This window comes from Pteropus vampyrus, unplaced genomic scaffold (assembly GCF_000151845.1).
Source record: "Pteropus vampyrus isolate Shadow unplaced genomic scaffold, Pvam_2.0 Scaffold352, whole genome shotgun sequence".
NCBI classification, from domain to species: domain Eukaryota; kingdom Metazoa; phylum Chordata; class Mammalia; order Chiroptera; family Pteropodidae; genus Pteropus; species Pteropus vampyrus.
Window position 1 is genome coordinate 144,760 of NW_011889133.1, and position 18,723 is coordinate 163,482.

Genomic DNA, 18,723 nt, shown 5'->3' on the forward strand with positions numbered 1-18,723 from the left:
TCCTTCAGAGATAATCGCTGTTAACAGTTTGGCATGTATCCTTCCTTTTGGAGCAATTCATTCCAGAGCTTTTCCTTAAACTCTGAAAACCAAAGCATCCACCACTGGCCCTAGCCCATCTCCTTAACACGAGGCAAAGGCAGAGCTCCCCAGTGAGTTATCCTCATGTAAGCATCCCAGTTCCTTATCTAACTTGGTTTCCGATCCCTTCGCCGTCTTGGTTTTCATTTTCTGGACATGGTCCATTCTGTTTTAATTCCTTTTAAAGTATAAAATCCAGAAATGAAGGTTTTCCTTCTCATAGATTCAGCTCATCCCTTTATCTTCCAGAGCTTAATTCATGTACTAATTAAAGGCATGTTTTCTAAACACTTGCCGGGTGCCAGGCTGCTCCATCACACTGGCAAACAACGAAGGCTCCGTGCCTGCCTTCCCGAAGTTCAGGCATCAGCAATCTCCCAAGGAAATGCGAACTAAATTCCAGATGAATCTAAGAATTTGGACATAAAAAGAAAATGAAATTTTAACACATTTAAAGGTAAATGTGGGTGAATAATTTGATTATCTTAGAAAGACCTTTCCAAACACAACGGGAAACCTAGAAGCTACAAAGGAAAAAAATGAATAAATCTAACTACATCAAATTTTCACATTTTTGGAGGCTAAAAGCACCATAAACAAATTCAAAAGACAAACTTGGGAAAATATTTGCAACACAAATGACAAACAAAAGACTTTTTTCCACCAATATACAAAGTACTTTTAGAAATCAGTAGACAAAGCACATAAAAAATTTATAAAAGGAATGTAAATGAGACAAACAAATGAGACAATTTCGAACCTCATTAATAATCAAAGAAATATGAGTTAAAATAATGAGGTATTTTTCAAGTAAATATTTACCACAATATTTTAGATTTGGAATATCTAAATTTTTGAAATATCTAAACATCTCCCTGGTGCTGTCAGCATGTACGGAATCTGGCGTTTTCATTCACTGCACGTTGAAACAGCCCTACTGCAGGGAATTCAGCAATGAGTTTGTTTTAAATGTTCCGATTCTGCAATTTCAATTGTTTCTATCCTTTATTTTCTCATCCAGCCTATCCTTCATCACATCATGGCTTCCATAACTAGCTCGCACCTGCAACTTCTCAGATCATTATGCCAACCCTCCTGATTCTACTCAATCTATAATTTCTGAGACTCGGGAACACTGTTCTCCTGGCCTAGAGAATTTCCACGCAGCCTCTCTGCTTTTTTAATCTCCTAGAAAATTCGACAATCGTCTAGTCCACTCCTGATAAAGGGGAAGTGCGAACTGTCTGGGAGTGTCTTCCTACCCTGATTCCCTTACCCACAGGAGATGATGATTCTAATCAGAGAAGAAATGCAAGCACCTGGAGCTCTGGCAAAACTAAGTGACATCAGGACCAAGACAGTTGTGTTAAAGCCTGGGGTAGTTCCCTGTCAGGTAAAGCAATAGAAATCAGACATTAATTCACTGACCACATCGTCTAGAAGTGTGTGTGTGTGTGTGTGTGTGTGTGTGTGTTTTCAGCAAAGACCAATTGTGTCCACACGGTTATATTAAGATCATATCCACTAGATCTATGTTTCCCCAGCATTTCTAGCTCAGACCCCTTACTCAATGCTTACACCTTAATATGTCTGCAACCCCACAAGCCATAAATGGAAGAGTTTTACTTTATGCCATTTGTATTATGAAAATGATATTCATGCTGAAGACAGTTTTTCAAAATGTCTTTCACTCTCCTGCAGGTTTGGGTTTATCCTCCTTGAGAAGCATCCCTCCCCCCAGATAAACTATGAAAGTGAATAACATGTGCCACCTTCTCAACAGCAACTTTAAAACACAGTTGCTATTTAGCTGCAGTACCTGGGATTATGTAATGTCTTGTACATGACACCGAGAGCACAGGCAACCAAAAAAATAGATAAATTGGACTTCATCAAAATTTAAATTTTTGTGCATCAAAGGACATAATCAGCAGAGTGAAAAAAACAAACCACGGAATGGAAAAAAAAAATTTGCAAATCACCTATCTCCTAAGGGATTGGTATCCAGAATATATAAAGAACTCATGCAACTCAAAAAATTTTTTCAATGAACAAAGGACTTAGACATTTCTCCAAAGAAGATACACAAATGGCCAATAAGCACATAAAAAGATGCTCAACATCGCTAATCATTAGAGTGATGCAAATCAAAACCACATTGAGATACCACTTCACGTTCATTAGAATGGCTATCGAAAAGAGGAAAAAAACATAGAAAATAACAAGTGTTTGTGATGACGTGGAAAAACTGGAACTTCGGTGCGTTGCTGATGGGAATGTAAAATGGTATAGCCACTGTGCAAAATAGTTAGTGGTTCCTCAAAAAGTTAAACAAAGCTTTATCATATGATCCAGCAATTCCACTTCCAGGTATTATGCCCCCCAAAAATTGAAAACAGGGAGTTGAACAGATATCTGTACGCCGATATTTATAACAGCAATATTCACCATAGCCAAGATGTGGAAAAAATCTAAACATCCATCAACAGATGAATGAATAAAGAAAATGTGGTATATACATGCAATGGAATATCATTCAGCCTTAAAGAGGAAGGAAATTCTGACATTTGCAATAATAGATGAACCTCAGGACATTATGCTAAGTGAAATAAGCCAGTCACAGAAGAACAAATAGTACATGATTCCACTTATCTGAGGCATCTAAAATAGTCAGCTCATAGAAACAGAGAAAATAATAGTGGTTTTCAGAGGCAGGAGGGTAGGGAGAACGGGCATTGTTCTTCAGTGGATATATTTGAGATTATATTACACTGTAAAATAAATAATTACCTCCTAGCTCTTCCTCTAGCATCTCTGACACAGGGAATCAACTAGCTTCTGTTACAAAAGCCATGTCTTCAGGTTTTCCACAGCACTTAACACATTTTAACCTACTGCATTACTTCCTGTATTATTTACTTATTCGTCATATTCAGTGTGTTCGTCTATCTCCATTTGGATGTAAGCTCCACAAGGGAAGAAATTTTTTACCTCTTTTCTTCATTGACATAACTCCCAAACTGCTAAGATAGTGCCCAGTGCAGAGCAGCCCCTCAAAAGATAGTTGATTTATTGGATTAATGAGTAAAATATTTTAGACTATGTCTATAGTGAAAATAAAAAGTAACAGGTATCGACAGGCTATTTTTACGATACATTTTTTAGGGTTTCGAAACCCAAAGAAACACATTTACTAGAGGTAGAATTAGAAAGTTCAGACAGTCATTCCATTACAAGAAAAAAAAAAAGGCGCTTTTGTTACTGCTGTTGCTGTCATTCGTGTGTGCGTTTGCAATATTATGTTTTCAATAAGGATAGATATGTTGAGAAAAAGACATGAATTTTTTTCAACAGTTTTCAGCTCAGTTCATGGTTTTCGAAAGGAGATAAGTGGGAACAGCTGAGACTTTCTTCCCCAATAGGATTAAAGGATGAATTGTGTAACATCCATGAAACATATTGGTCTCCATGAACAAGCTGGTAGGCGCACCACAAGGGAGCAGGCAGCCTACTTTTCTTTCGACTTCTGTCGGCTTTCCCTAATTTTTCAAGTGACTTAGGCTCCTTGTACTCTATATTTAAGTAAGATTCAGGAGGAAATATTGTTCGAGGTTTGAATTCAGCATCAAGCAAAATGAGATTCAGAACCTAGAGCTATATCTTATCTTCTTTGAACTCCACCAATTAAAAAAAAAAAAAAACCCTTTTAACCAAAATGCTTCATTTTCTTTTTTTTTATTAATTGTATTGGGGTGACATTGGTTAATAAAATTATATAGGTTTCAAGTGTACGATTCAATAATACATCATCTATATGTTGCATTGTGTGTTCACCTCCCAAAGTCAAATCTTCCATCACCATATACTTGACCCCCCTTTACCTTTACCTACCTCCCCGCTCCCACTTTCCCTCTGGTAACCCCCATACTGTTGTCTGTGTCTATGACTTATATTGATGGGCAGAGGACCTTAAATAGACAGTTCTCCTAAAACTCAGGATGCTTCGTTTTCTTTTCACCCTCTACCCCTATTATTTCCAAAAGGATATGGGAGATTCATGAGGGGTGATGTTGGGGCTTGAGTACCTTGTGGTCATTTGCACAAGACTGTGATACATTATTCCTTCTCTCTAGGTTAAACAAATAGGATGTGAGCAAGGGAAGCAGAAAAAGAAATCCAGGAAGTATTTCTATCTGTACTCTATCCATCTTCATCACTAAAAAAGAATTTTTTGTGATTTTTGTTGATCTTATCTGAAGTGTCATGGCCCTCGCAGAGAATATCCTGACCCATACACAAAACTAAATATGTAAATATACTCTCAAACTAAACTCCTAAGATTATATATTGTGTGAGTTAAACTCCATCATTCTACCCTATACCCATGCCCTTATGGAGTAATCTAGTTAATTAGGCTTTACACCTACATTCATTCATTCAAATTAATATATGTGAAAAAGGGAAATCACAATTAAAGACTCAGTGTTGTTCTCTCCCACCCCCAACTTTATTGAGATATAATGGACCTATGACATTGTGTAAGTTTAGGGTACACAATGTGATGATTTGATGCACATGTGTAAAGTGTTTGTCATGATGAAGTTAGTTAACACATACTTCATCTTACATAATTACTATTTTGTTTTGTTGTTATTGTTGTTGTTATGGTGAGAACATTTAAGATCTATTCTCATACCAACTTTCAGGTACGTAACACAGTACGGTTAACGGCAGCCATGATGCCATACATTGGATCCAGAACTTATTCATCTTATAATGGAAAGTTTATACGCTTTGACCGCTGCTCCCTGTTTCACCCATCTCCAGCCCCTGGAAACCATCGATCTACTCTCTGTTTCTCTGAGTTCAACTTTTTGGATTCCAAATAAAAGTAGGATCATACAGTATTTGTCTTTTTCTGTCTAACTTATTTCACTTAGCTTAATATTGTCAAGGTCTACCCACGTTGTTGCAAAAGGCAAGATTTTCTTTTTATGGCTGAATAATATTCCTGTGCGTGTGTGAGTGTGTGACATTTTCCTTATTTATTCATCTGTCACTAGACACTTAGGTTTTTTTCCATGGGTTGGCTATTGTCAAAAATGCTGCAATGAACATGAGAGTGTCAATATCTCTTCTAGATACTGATTTCATTTCTTTTGGATAATTACCCAGAAGTTGGATTACTAGATCATGTGGTAGAACTTCCATACTGTTTTCCATAGTGGTCGTACCAATTTACATTTCCACCAGCAGTGCACTAGAGATCCCTTTGTTTCAATTCCTCATTAGCATTTATTACCTCTTGTCTTTTTGATAATAGCCATTCTAACAGGTGCAAAGTGATCTCATTGTGGTTCTGATTTGCATTTCCCTTATAATTAATGATATTGACCATCTTTTCATATACCTGTTGTCCTTTTGTATGTTTTCTTTGGGAAAATGTCTATTCCGGTGCTCTGCCCATTTTTAACTGGATTGGGATTTTTTTATTATTATTATTGTTATTGGGTTGTATGATTTCCTTATGTATTTTGTCATTAACTCCTTATCAGATATGTGGTTTGCAAATATTTTTCTCTCCTTCTGCACGTTGCCTTTTTATTTTGTTGTTTCTTTGGATTTGCAAAAGCGTTTTAGTTTGACGTAAGCCCACTTGTTGATTTTTGCTTTTGTTGACTTTGCTTTTGGTGTCAAAGGCCCTGCTGTTGGCATCCTGTGGCTGCAGGGTTTCACCACAGACACATGCACAGCAGTGGAGGCCGGTGAGGGCAGTCAGGCTGGAGCTGTGCATGTGCACAGCTGGGGAGAAGGGGCAGCTAGCTGTAGGCGAGCCCAGTGGTGCAGGCCAGTGACAGGAGACAGGGCCAGATCTGGACCCATGAGCAACTGTCCAAGCCCCGGTATTGGCGTGTATTCTTGCTGGTGCAAGGTCTCGCCACAGGCACACATACAACAAGCAGGGAAAGCCAGGGACAGCAGCCAGGCTTGCGAGTGCAGGCACGAAGCTGGAGAGACAGGCCTGAGCGCTCGCACAGCAAGGCGGACCAGCTGCAGGGCTTGAGGCTAGAGTTTTGTACTCACGCAGCTGCAGAGGCCTGGGCTGGCTGCTGGTGCAGATCCCCGGCTCTGGTTGGCAAAGGAAGGCAGGAGAAAGAGGCAGGAAGGACTCAGGTGGTTGGCATCTGTGAACACAAAAACCTGCGGGGTGAAAATTAGTGAAAGCTGCCTGTGATCCATGGAGGCTGCGCCACTCGTTGATTTCTTCAGTGGTGAAAGTTGCTGGGGTCTTCTGCAGAACATGTCGCTGGGGACAATGGCCACTCCCCCTGTGTGGCCGACACTGGTAGCCCCTGCCCGCCTTCCTTGTTCCTAGCCATCCATCTCTTTACATCTCGGATTTGCCAGTCTCTAGGTGGGATAAAACCAAAGCGGGTCCTCTGTGCAGTGCCCGAAAGGCGGAGGACAGGGGTCACTCGCCCACTCTCCCTTTCTCTGGGAGTGAAAGTCTTCCTGGTGAGGAGCTCCCTCTTGGCACTGAGCTGAGCCAGCCTGGGGAATGGGATGATGCAGGCCAAACGAAGCCGTCCTTCCCTCCCTTCCACGCGGTTATTCTCAGGGTTTTTGTTCCACTGTGTTGCTAAAGTTTATTAAGTGGACTCCTGAGCGCTTCTAGAGCTGTTTTTGTTTATCGATAGCTAATTGCTGATCTGTAGGAGGATGGATGTCAGGATCTCCTCTACCATCATCTTGGTGATGTCATTTTTTGCTGTTGTTCTAAACGATGAGAACATGCTGCCTTGGCCTTTTGATCTACTGAGTTAAATGGGTCAATTCCAAGTCTGAAGGTCTGCTTTCCTCATCTTCCTTATATTATTTTTGGGTAGACTGAGGCCAAAGTATTACAGCTAAAAATTTATAATTCTAAAACCCAGTTCCTAAAAGGAATACACTTAGAAGCTGAAGGAGATAAAAAGAAAAAGACTCCAATATTACCTACTGGACTTTATTACTTAGAGTTCTCCAGAGATACAAAATGGACAGGATATATATATATATACGAAGATTTTTCTTAAACCACTTTATGGATGTATGATTGACATAAAGAACTGTACATATTTAATGTATACAATTTGGTGAGTTTGAAGACAAGTATATAACTGTGAAATCATCACCGCAATCTATATCGTAGACTTAAAAATTTGCTAAGAAGGTAGATCTTATGTTGCGTTCTTATCACAAAATAATAATAACAAGAAGAAGAAGAAGGAGAAGAAGGAGGAGGAGTGGGAGGAGGAGGAGGAGGAGGAGAGAGAGAAGAAGGAGAAGAGTAGGAAGGTGGGAAACTTCTGGAGCTGATGGATCTGTTTATGGCATAGAAGGAGATTTGTTGTAAGAAATCGGCTTACACGATTCCTCGTATAAAAGCTGAGACGTCCCACAGTCTAGGAGATCCCAGAAAGCAGTGGCATAGCTAGGTCTGGAGGCCTGAGAACCAGGGAAGCCAGTGGTGCAAATCCCAGTTCCAAGTGCAGAAGAGGACAGGCGTTCCAGCCCATGCAGTCAGGCCGGGAAGGCATGAACCTCCCTGGCTCCGCCTTCTGTTCCATTCGAGCCCTCCACTGATTGGATGACGCCCACCCGCTCTGAGGAAAGCAAGCTGCTTTACCAAGTTCACCAACTCAAAGGCTAATCTCATCTGGAAAAGTCCTCATAGACACACCCAGAAATAACCTTTAGCCAAATATCTAGGCGCCCTGTGATTCAGTCAAATTGACACATAAAATCAACCATCACGAGATTCCTTTTTTTCTAAAGGATTATGTGTAGAGTCTATTTTAAGAATGATACTTTTAAATAAGATAAATGAAAACTCTTGGCAGAGAGCCTAACACACATTAGGTGATTTATTAATGCTTTCATTTATTTATTAATATATGAAATTGGAAATTCAATGTAAATGCCACTTCTTCCAGTGCCTTCTCACATGAAACGGAAGATAGTCCCCTAAAACATGCTTAAACTTCACTTTATTTTTATCTATTTTGTGCATCCCTGAGGCAATTGTGTACACATCTAATACTATGCATATATCAAAGGCCATTCATTTATAGACAGAGTCGGTTACCACTTGCCAAGTAGAAGGTGGGAGGAACGTGAGGTGACTCCCATCCCTAAGAAAATAGCGCTCTCATTGTTTAGCATTTTGCCCATTCATTTGTGTTTTAAGTCGAAAGTTTTACTTGCCTTTTTATGAGAAGCCTTGTAAGGGTGATTTCTTCAGCCCATTAACACAGCCTGAGTGAGAGTTAATAAAAATGTGTCATGTCAGCCTCTTAAGAGGGAGTAGTTGATGACCATTTGGATGAAGGGACACATGATGTATACCTGTATACCTGAGGAAGGCTGCAATTCAGGGAAGGAAAGGTGTACCATTGAAAAAGCTCCAAAGGTGTATTTCCCCAAATTCACTATTTCACCAAGAATCAGTCTTAAATCAATGCTATGGCCATGGCCCTGCCAGCTTTCTCTGGCCTAACTCAGATTCTAGAATGAAGCACGCAATAACTACATGCAAATGAAGTACCAGCCCCTGGGATACACCATTTGTTGTTTCCTAGATGGAATGAATGTGTTTCCCTCCATCTCCATCACCACAGGACCCCTTCCACCCATCACGATGCCGCCAAAGGGATCTTTTTAAAATTCAGCTATGATCATTTCATGCCTTGCATTTGAAGGAAAGTCCACAAGTCCCTAAGCGAGCCTACAAGGCTCTCTGTGACCTAGTTTCTCCTGAATTCACCAGCGGCATCTCACACTAAGCCCCCTCACACATTCTGCTGCAGCCACTCACTTCTCTCAGCTCCTCAAGGCGTCCTGTGTCACAGGTCCTTGCATTTTGTAACTTTTTCTATCTGTAACAGTCTCCATAACTTACGACTATGACGTACTTATTCTTTAAGCCTCAGTTTAAATGTTAGTCCCTCAAGGAAATCTTTTCCGACCACACCAAACTAGATCAGAATTTTATTATACAGTATAACAATATCCTGTGCTGCTTCTTTTGTTCCACCTTCCAAAATCATATAAAAATTGATTAACTGTGTAATGGTTTAGTATCTGTCTATGCCACAGGTTCTAATCTCCAGGAGGAACCATGTCTATTTTATTTATTACCACATTCTGGAACCTAGTATCATGTCCAATACATAGTAGATAGTCAGTAAATATTTGCTGACATGATATATAAGATTGAATCTCCATGAAGATGTTTCTCAAGTAATATTTCTAGCAGATGTGGAGGTCATTAAAAGGTGGCACTCAGATTCATAGTTATCTGTCTTCTGATAATAAAGTAAATGTCCTACAGGAGATGGAAGTAGAGAGTGGTTTTCATTATGGGAGAAGAGAAAATAGCTTGAGTTAATTGAGGCAGATGGTCCGTGAACAATACTTCAGAAATAGAGTGGAGCTTCTGACCTTTGGTGATCAAGAAATATTTCAAAAGTTATAGTCTGGACTCGGTTTAGCTCTACATCAAGATCAAATTGTTTCCAAGAATTAATGCAAATCATTACTACTTTCTTTTATTCTACAGTGTCTTGGTCCTCTAAGCTATCTTGGGAAGTAGGCTAACATATTCTAGTTGAACATTTCCCGGTTCACATCCACTTTCCCTTTTATTTCTTCTTCTTATGTTTAGCTACTCATATTTTCCATGACAAATGCTTAAATTGGATATGACTGAATGTTGAGAAAACCTTTTTTTGGTCAAGGCTGATCTCTACCTCACTACTCGCAACCAAAGAATGTCACCGCCCTTACCATGTAAACAATAGCTATTCTTTTGTAATTATTCAAGGTGCAAAAATTAGCTTAGTAGAAAAAAAAAAAATCAAGTAGCTGAAAAAACACTCAGCGATACCCAAGACAGCTCAAAAATATGAATTTTACATTTTATAGCGTATTATTATTTATAAAACCCTTCGGCATTCCATCACTCTTGATCCTGGCTTTAATCACAGCAAGACAGAAATTTTCACTGATGCAAAAACAGGCAGAGAATTTCTGGCTCAAGGTCATAGAGCTAATAAATAAATTGCCCAACTACATTTTTTGGCCCAATATGACTTTGTAATTATAAGATTTGGTTCATGTGCTAAGGGACAAGCCAAAAGCCAAAAGATGATTTGCAGGAACTTCTGAATTGATGGAGCTCAAGTCTTACTCTACTTGGAAACCCTCATCCTGTCAAGAGCTTTCTTCAGAGCTTCCTTCACTTCCTTGTTTCTCAGACTGTAGATCATTGGGTTCAGCATAGGTATGAGCACAGTGTAAAATACTGACACAATCTTGTCCTTCTCGAGGGATTTGCCCATATTACCTTTCAGGTATATAAATATGAGTGTCCCAAAGAAAAGAGCCACTGCAGTCATGTGAGAAGCACAGGTGGAGAAAGTCTTGGCTTTGCCACCTATTGCATGAATCTTCAGAATGGCCCGAATGATGAACAGGTAGGATATAAGAATCACCGAAACGCTGGTTGTAATGACCGAGAAAGCTAAGAAGTAGATCACCTGTTCCCGTAGCCTGGTCTCACTACAGGCAAGCTTCATCAGGGGTGGAAGGTCACAGAAGAAGAAGTCCACTTGGTTAGACTTACAGAAGGAGATCGAGAAGGTACACCCAGTGCGGACCACAGAATTAAACATGCCACCAGCATATGCCCCGGCCACCAGCCCCAGGCGAGTCTGTGGTGTCATGGCAGTGGCGTAAAGGAGGGGGTTACACACAGCCACATAACGGTCATAGGCCATCACAGCCAAAAGGAAGCATTCAGCACTAGCACAGAGTGTGAAAAAAAAGAACTGGGTGGCACAGCGCTCAAAGGTAATGACCATCTTATCAGTATCCAAGGTCTCAAGCAACTGAGGGACGATAACAGAGGAGTAGCAAATGTCCAGGAAGGAGAGGTGGCTGAGGAAGAAGTACATGGGAGTCTGGAAGCGAGAGTCACTCTGAATCAGCACGATCATGCCCAGGTTGCCTACCATGGTGATGAGATAAAGGACCAGGAACACAAAGAAGAGACCCATCTGCAGCTCTGCCTGCACCTGGAACCCCAACAGAATGAATTCTGTCACCAGACTGCCATTCTCTGCCATGAATCCTAGGTTGTCTGCTGAAATAAAAAAATAAAATAAAGTCTCATTGAAGATAAATTAAGGGGAGCATAGCTTGATTTAACCATTTTCAGTAATGATAACAACCTTTTAGATGTGTAAAACACTTTACGTTTTTTACAAATTTTATTTCATTTGATCTTTCAGAAAGCCTTGGAAGCATATATTGTTAATCCTATTTTCAAAAGAAGAATATAAGGTAAATAAGAGGTAAAGTGATTAGTTCATGATTTCGTAGTTAGCAAAGAGGCAAAGCTGGAACTAGAATTCAGTTTCTTAGACATTTTCAAACTTCTGATAGGTTCCAAATCGGAAACCTTCATCAGCCTCAATGAAGAGGCAGGAAATACCTCTTTGTTGGAGAAACCCTAGTGTTAGAGTGTTAAGGTCATGGGCTTTGAAACCAGACCTAGGTTCAAATTCCTGGAGATCTTGGGCAAGTCAATTCATCTTTCTGAGCCTCAACATCTTTGTTGGCTTAATGGGGATTTCAACACCAAAGTCACAATATTATTCTGAAAGACATAACATACTATGCTGAGCTTGTGGTCGGACTCACATACTTAGAATTATTTTTTCTAAATTATGCAACGATATGAGTAACGTGCTCTCAGGTTCATGTACATTTTGGAGTCTTATCTCCAAGTCCACAGGCCTGGAGTCCTAAAAATCAACTCTATTTTTGCAGTTCTTTTCATGTGCATATGAGTGGAATGGCATTGGATGCAAGACAGTGAGCCGTGAAGAGCAAGCACTGTTAGAATCTCTACAATCTGTCAAGGGCTGAGTTGCTTCTTCCTCTCCATTCCTGCCAACCAGCATGACCAGGTTTCTAAGATCTTCTCTTATTCCAAAGGACCTGTCTCATTTTTTAAAATGCCAGATCAATATCAATCAGTGAGTTACATGAATCAAGTCATTCCAGAATTAGCCTGCTTATTAAGGGACAAAGCCATCACACTGAATTTAGAATTCTAATACAGCTAAAGTTCTTGCCAGGTTCTTGGACGATCTCACCTCTGTGCCTTTGAATGCTGATAATTTGGGGTAATGGAAATTCTGAATACTACAAAGGTAATTCTTCTTGTCCTCCTTCTAAACTTGAAATAAAAACTGAAGTCGGTTTAAAAGGTCTCATAAGATTCCAGATAAATAAGAAAATGAAACTTTGCTCAACATTTGACAAAAGCTGATCTACTGATAAAATAAAAGTCATCATCTGGTGTTTTTCCTCCACTGAATTTCTGATAATGTAAATATTTAGGAGGTTTTTTTCCCTTAGGGCTCAATCTAATCCTGACCTTTAGCCAAAACAATGATTTTCTGTGTTATAAAAGGAATTCACACATATCATCCTGACCAAAGAGGTGGGGGAAGAGAAAGATAATACATTCATTTATTTATTTATTCAGTAAGAATCTACTGAGAACTTACCATATGCCAGACACGCTTCTCGAGGCTCAGAACAGCAAACAAAGAGCTTCTCCCTGGTAGAGTTGTCCTTCTAGCAGAGAGCTAAGCATATGCAATATATTTTTAGAGTATATTTTCTACCATGATAAAAGATGATAAGTGTTATATAAAATAAAAATGAGAAAGAAGAAGAGCAGGGTGTGGGGAATTGGGAGGGCCAGAGTAAAAAGAGAGCTATTCAAGAGGACCGTCAGAGATGGTTTCTTGAAAAGGTGACATTTTAGCAGAAATGTTGGGGATCAGGTAACTATTTACTCATATTCACACACATCATTTATCCACAAACAATAGAAAATAAAGACACGAATCACCAGCACTGAACCACCCCATTTCCGTTACAAAATATACAGAGTTCTTCAGGTTCTTGTGAGTCACTTTCAAGGCAGCTTTGTTCAGAAGTGTCAGCCTCCTGATACAGAGAGAAGCCGTTAGATCTCTCAGAGGCTCAATGATCAGCTTACGATCATTTAATATAAAAGTAAGGCTAGAATCCCAACAATAGAGCATAGTGGTTAAAAAAATGAGCCCCCAAAACAGGCAAAGCTTGTTCCAAACTCAGACTCAGTAACTTCTATTTATGTGACCATGGACAAAGCAATTGGCCTCATGAGTCTCAGTCTGATATCTATTGCAATAACAACAGCACTGTTGTGCTGTGAGAGGTAAAAGAGATAATTCATGGAAACACGGGCAGTGCGCCAAGTACACAGTAAACACTCACTCCATGTTAATTGTTACAAAAGTGATTTTTCAACCACTAGCTCTTTCTACCATTCAGAAATTTAATTTATCTCCATTTTATTACTGAGTCAAATGAGGCTCAAAGTGGTTAAACCAACTTGCTCAAGACCACGCAGTTAATAAATGACACCAGGACTTCTGGCTCCAAATTCATCATGCTTTCTGCTAACCTACACCGTGGCTCACCACTTTGGTCTAGGAAGTAGGACACTGTAGTCCAGCTTCAGGCAGCCCCAGCTGGAGAGGTACAAGTCAGGAGACCCGCTTCACTCCACTACTCCTCTAAGAGACTTTTAGATCTCCTCTGGGGGAGGGCAAGTATTTTCCTTTGGAGGGGAATGTTGTGGTGAGAGAGGGGCAGTTGATTATGATGAGCCAGAGAGATTCATTGTAGGAAGGCTGGAAACAGCATCTGGAGCTCCGAATTCAAGTCTGGTTTCTGCCACTGATATAAACTTGAACAACTATCTTCCTGTCTGAATCTGTGTCCTCATAGGCGGAGGCTGCACTAAATGACCTCAAACATTGCATCTTGTTCTACAATATGATGGTCTCTCCTTTACTGAAAGTCTAATGAGGCAGGGAAGGAACATGTGTTAATAATAATAACAAAGAATGACATTAAGCACATAAACTGTGTGTCAAATACTGTTCAAGGTGTTTTCATAAACTGCCTCATTTATTTCTCACAATACTCCAACGCTGGATATTGTTATTACCCTATTTGTAAACTGGAAAACAGGAGCTTGCAGAGAGTAATTAATTTGGTTTAAGTACACCACTAAGCCGAGACGTGAAGCATGATCTGTTGGACTCCAGGGCCAGGCTCCCAACAGCTGCCCACTGCTCACGAGTATGACGTTAACGAGTTACCACATAGTGAGCATCATTTTTATGCCCAAGATTTTTTAGCAGCTTTATATACATTACTCCCTACATTTGGGCAAGGAGGACAGCAATATAAGTTAAATAAAGATTTTGGAAAATAACCTCAATTCTGAGTTGGAAAGACTGCATGTTCTCTTTTTGGTAGTATCACCTGTACATGTCACATCTTGTCATCTTGTCCACAGAAATGGGAGGGCAGAAGAGATGCACAGGGCTACCATCAAATCAGACTCCAAGGAGGAGTGTGCAGCCACCGAGGCACCATCACCTCTAGTACAGTTTTAAGTGACAAGACAAAAGTCACGTGAACCAACTTTGCTCCTGGCTCCTCGTTACCGCCTACCTGTACTTGCCCTTTGCCCAAATCTCATTCTTCATTTTTAATTTCTTTTATCTCGCTGCATGCCGTGCATTTTTATAAGCCACTTTATATCTCTTTGGAAAGAGATATTGATGAATACATACAAAGTAAAATGGCCTATTAGCCAGATGCCAGGATGGTCAGAATGATCAGACTCATCAGCATCAGACCAATAACGGTGCCGCCAGAGGACTTTGCCAAATGGACTCTGGAAAGAATGAACACACAGTGGTTCAATCTAAATCAGACTGATCTATGGACGATGAAGAAAGGCAGATGCTCAAGGAAGAAGATGGAAAGCTTAGGGAGGTCTCCATGTCTGTGCCTCTGTAGCCGGCTCTTGAATCCTTCACAAATCCAAATCTCGAGACAATGACCTTGGCCTCCGTACTGGGACAGTGAGCAGCATGCAAGGTGTCTTAATTCATGACGCACCTTCACGGGATCCTTTTGAGCATCGAGTGTGTCCATTTTGCAATGAGCATAGGAAAATTTTAAAGAAAACCCAGGTTTCCTTTTTTCCTTTTGTTTGCTGATCTTCCAAGGAGCTGGAAAGTTTGGTTCTCTCCAAAAACAGTTCCACTTTGCCTTGCGATGCATGGTCTAAATTCCTGAACTGATCCAAAATGACCAATAACTCTAGCTAGAACAGCCAGTCCACTTCCTAATGAAGAAGATTAGGGAAAACAAACAGCAGCTCTGCAAAATCTCCAGGCAAGGAGAAGAACCATGGATCAGTGCGGCCTCAGAGGAAACTATTTGGTCCCAGGCAATTTAGATAAACTACGCTGCTGGGAAAATATGAAGAAAACACTGAAGCAGCAGTTTCCTGTTTTTGAAGCCCACAACATAGCTGAAATTGCTGGCTTTTAAGGACGCACAGGAGGAAAGTGAATCCTCAGTGCTGTTACGAACCCATCCTACTCCATGGTTTTGGGCACCCATCGGCATTTCACGTTTTGAGAGGTCTGTTTTCTCGTTGTTGATAAAGCATAGAAATATTTCACTTCCAGACAAGACTCCCCTGGTGGACCTCTGTCAGACTAGGTTATCTGTCCCCTGCATTAGTCATGTCTGCTCAAGATCCACAGCCTCATCTTTGTGTCCGCCGATGGTAAACACACCTAAGACATGTAATTCTCACATATGCCAAAGCTAAAGGAGAAAGACCTTGAGATCACCTGCTCTCTGAGATTATTAATGCCCCCCAAAACCTTCAGAACCTCAGAAAACAGACAGGGGTTTCAGAAGAGAGAAAGCCCAGTAGGCTTTGATGTTTAATAACTTCCCACTGTCATCCTCCGGCAGAGAAAGCACTGCACCAGGAGCCAAGAGGCTACTACAGATCAAATGAGAAAAATGTATGGGAAGATGATTCTGAAAGTAAAGCATTTGCACTTGGAAGGAATTGTTAGAAGTGCCCAGACATCAGCTTTAAAATAACATATACTGTGGAAAATGTATACCCATGGATCTGAAAGTTATTTCTAGCTCAGCAAAACCAATCTACTTAGATCCTCTGAGTCAGGTTTAAAGTTATTTTAAAATAGGGAGGTATAAAGTTTGTACGATATGCCAAAAGTTATGGAGCCATCGCTCTCAGCTGGAAGTCTGCGACAAAGATTTGTAAAAGATCTGCCTTTATATATACTGTGCCAGGCAGTAATCTGGACACTGGGGACGTAGTGATGAATATATAGAACTAAATGGACAGAAATGATAGTGATTCTCCCTCTGCTGCTGTAATAGAACTTGAAAAGGAAAAAAGGAATGAGTTACAAGATGCTTTGACGGCCACTCAAAGTGTCAAGGTGGACTCGAGTCCTCAAACAGTTGAAATGGTGAAAAAAACATAGCTTCCTCCACCCACACGCTTTCTGTGTTCAGGCTCAATCTAGAGATGAAAACAGAGTCTCTATTTAAGTTTCTCTTTTCCTCAGAAACTAGTCTGGGAAAAAAACTTTAGTTGGTAATTTTCTAGTTGAATTAAAACTCATAAATATATAGAAAAATATTCTCCAGCAAGCGTCTTAAAATAGCAGAAAGGCAGACCAGCATGGTGTCACAGAACCAGAAAGCTTTGAAGATCTGTCATGGGTGGGGGGTGGGAGTTTCAAATCCCAGCCAGTCGCTTAAATCCTCTGAACTTCAGCTCTTTCATCTATAAAATGGGCATGAAGTCATGAGGATGAAATAAGATGACATATTGTATGTTAAACAAAGGTTAGTTCTGTTGCATACAATGGAAGGTGTGAATTCTTCCTCCCCAAAATTAAGAATTGCTTTCATGATTCCTCACTTTAGAACATTGTACCCCCATTATTTCATCTGAGCCTCACGCAATTCATTTTTGGATGAGGAAAGTAGGACTCAGAGAGGCCAACTGACTTGTCCAGTGATCACACAGCTAGGAAGAAAAGCAGTCAGGACTGAGACCTAGAACCCTTTCCACCACACCACGCATTCCCCCGCCCCCACCATGGCGGTGGGAGTGATACAGATGCTCGTGTCCCCAAAGAAAGGAGGTGGGAAGGAAAAGACCTGAAAAGTTGAAATCTTGAGGTTCTTCTTCACTTTGCAATCCTATAATAAACTTCTAAAAGGGCACGTAAAATCTGTCCAAACACTGACCTCAAACCTTCCCCAGCGCCTGCTCACTCCGACCCATCTGCTCCCTGGTCTGAGTGAGCAATAGCATCTTGGAACTTAAAGGAGTCTCTGAAGGTCATGGTTCTGCCCTTCTGCCTTCAGATAGACGAAGCAGAGATAAGAAAACAGAGGCCCTGAGATGACGAGGGTCTTGCCCAGAAGCAAAGAGCCAACGGAAAAGTGAGGAGTGACTGGAGTCTAGATCTCCCGCAGCCTGACGAGACCCTGTTGCTACTGCCCGGGCTGCTCCTCCTTCTCAGAGTCTTAGCACAGCTTTTCTGATGCTCAGCATTACTCAAGTTCCCTGCTTCTTGGAGGCCAGTGAGAACAGAGCAGCCGCCCTCCCTTAAAGAGACATTGGGAGGGGAGAGGTGTTGTGGCTGATGGGGATTCCTAACAGAGCCAGCCTTACAACGCATGGACACAAGCCTCAGGTCTCATAAGGTCTGGACAGAACCCTTCTGCCACCCCAAACCCCTTAGACCTTCTCCAAAAGTCAGTGCCCAGCTGACCCGTCCTAAAGGAGACCTTGGTTCTCTATGCCTTACGGCGGCTCACACGGAAAGTGGCTAATGGACTCTGAATGGCAAGGGTCTGAGAATTACTTCCCGCCCACAACAGAAAAGCCCTCTAGAACATGGCTAATGGCTGGTTTTTGAGCTAATGGTGACCCTTTCTGACCAATCACATTTATGGAGCCTGGACAATTTCAGGGATGGAGACTTACTCTCCTACAAAGGAGTTCATTCTGTTTTAGATCCCACCTATTGCTTTCAGCCCCCTCTGTATGTCAGTACCATCGCATTCCGAATATCTGCCAGAGTTTTACAAGTTTCTTACAGATTCGACAAGAGTTGCTGCTTGCTCTTTCCGCTTTTGCAATAGAACCCCTTACATTTAAATAGCGCCCCTAGTTTTCCGCGTGGTCTCACCTACCTTGTCTCTTCTGATTCCGAGAACAATCACCTGAGTCAGGTTTGAGAGGCATTATCAGTCCCATGTTATAGATGAGAAACTGAAACCCAACGATGCTAAGTGTCTTGCATCACTTCAAAGGGGAAGTGAAACTAAAAACTCCCAGCACATTGTGCTCCTCAGAAAACTATACTAGTTTTGACCCTACTCTCTAAAGAAAAAAAGAGAGAAACCCTTTTTAGATGAAAGGAAACCAAGATTCAGGTTGTCAAGCCCATTTTGAATCTGGACTGTGGTTCATTTTCTCTCTGACCTGCTGTGGCCACACTTACTTTTGTCAAGACCAAGAGGTCTTTCCCTAATCCAAAAGACAGTGCTGGTTGGAAGCAGAACGTGGTACCTAAGCGGGACTTTGGGGGATGAGGGAAA

The 18,723-nt window shown here is 40.9% G+C and overlaps 1 protein-coding gene across 6 annotated transcripts; it reads right to left on the reverse strand.

Annotated features, from left to right (window-relative positions):
- Positions 1–7,378: 7,378 nt before the first annotated feature.
- LOC105304735 (olfactory receptor 9I1-like) lies at positions 7,379–18,365 on the reverse strand. Of its 6 annotated transcripts, none has more exons than XM_023522627.1 (3): positions 18,316–18,365; positions 12,702–12,782; positions 7,379–11,266 (listed from the first exon to the last, which is right to left on the reverse strand). In XM_023522627.1, the coding sequence occupies exon 3, from the start codon at positions 11,247–11,249 to the stop codon at positions 10,314–10,316; it is 936 nt and encodes a 311-aa protein (XP_023378395.1). In that variant the 5' UTR covers positions 11,250–11,266; positions 12,702–12,782; positions 18,316–18,365; the 3' UTR covers positions 7,379–10,313. The 6 variants fall into 6 exon arrangements, with proteins under 6 accessions (XP_023378395.1, XP_023378393.1, XP_023378396.1 ...); XM_023522625.1 differs by adding an exon at positions 12,285–12,367 and having other exon boundaries at positions 12,702–18,365; XM_023522628.1 differs by lacking the exon at positions 12,702–12,782.
- Positions 18,366–18,723: the final 358 nt, after the last annotated feature.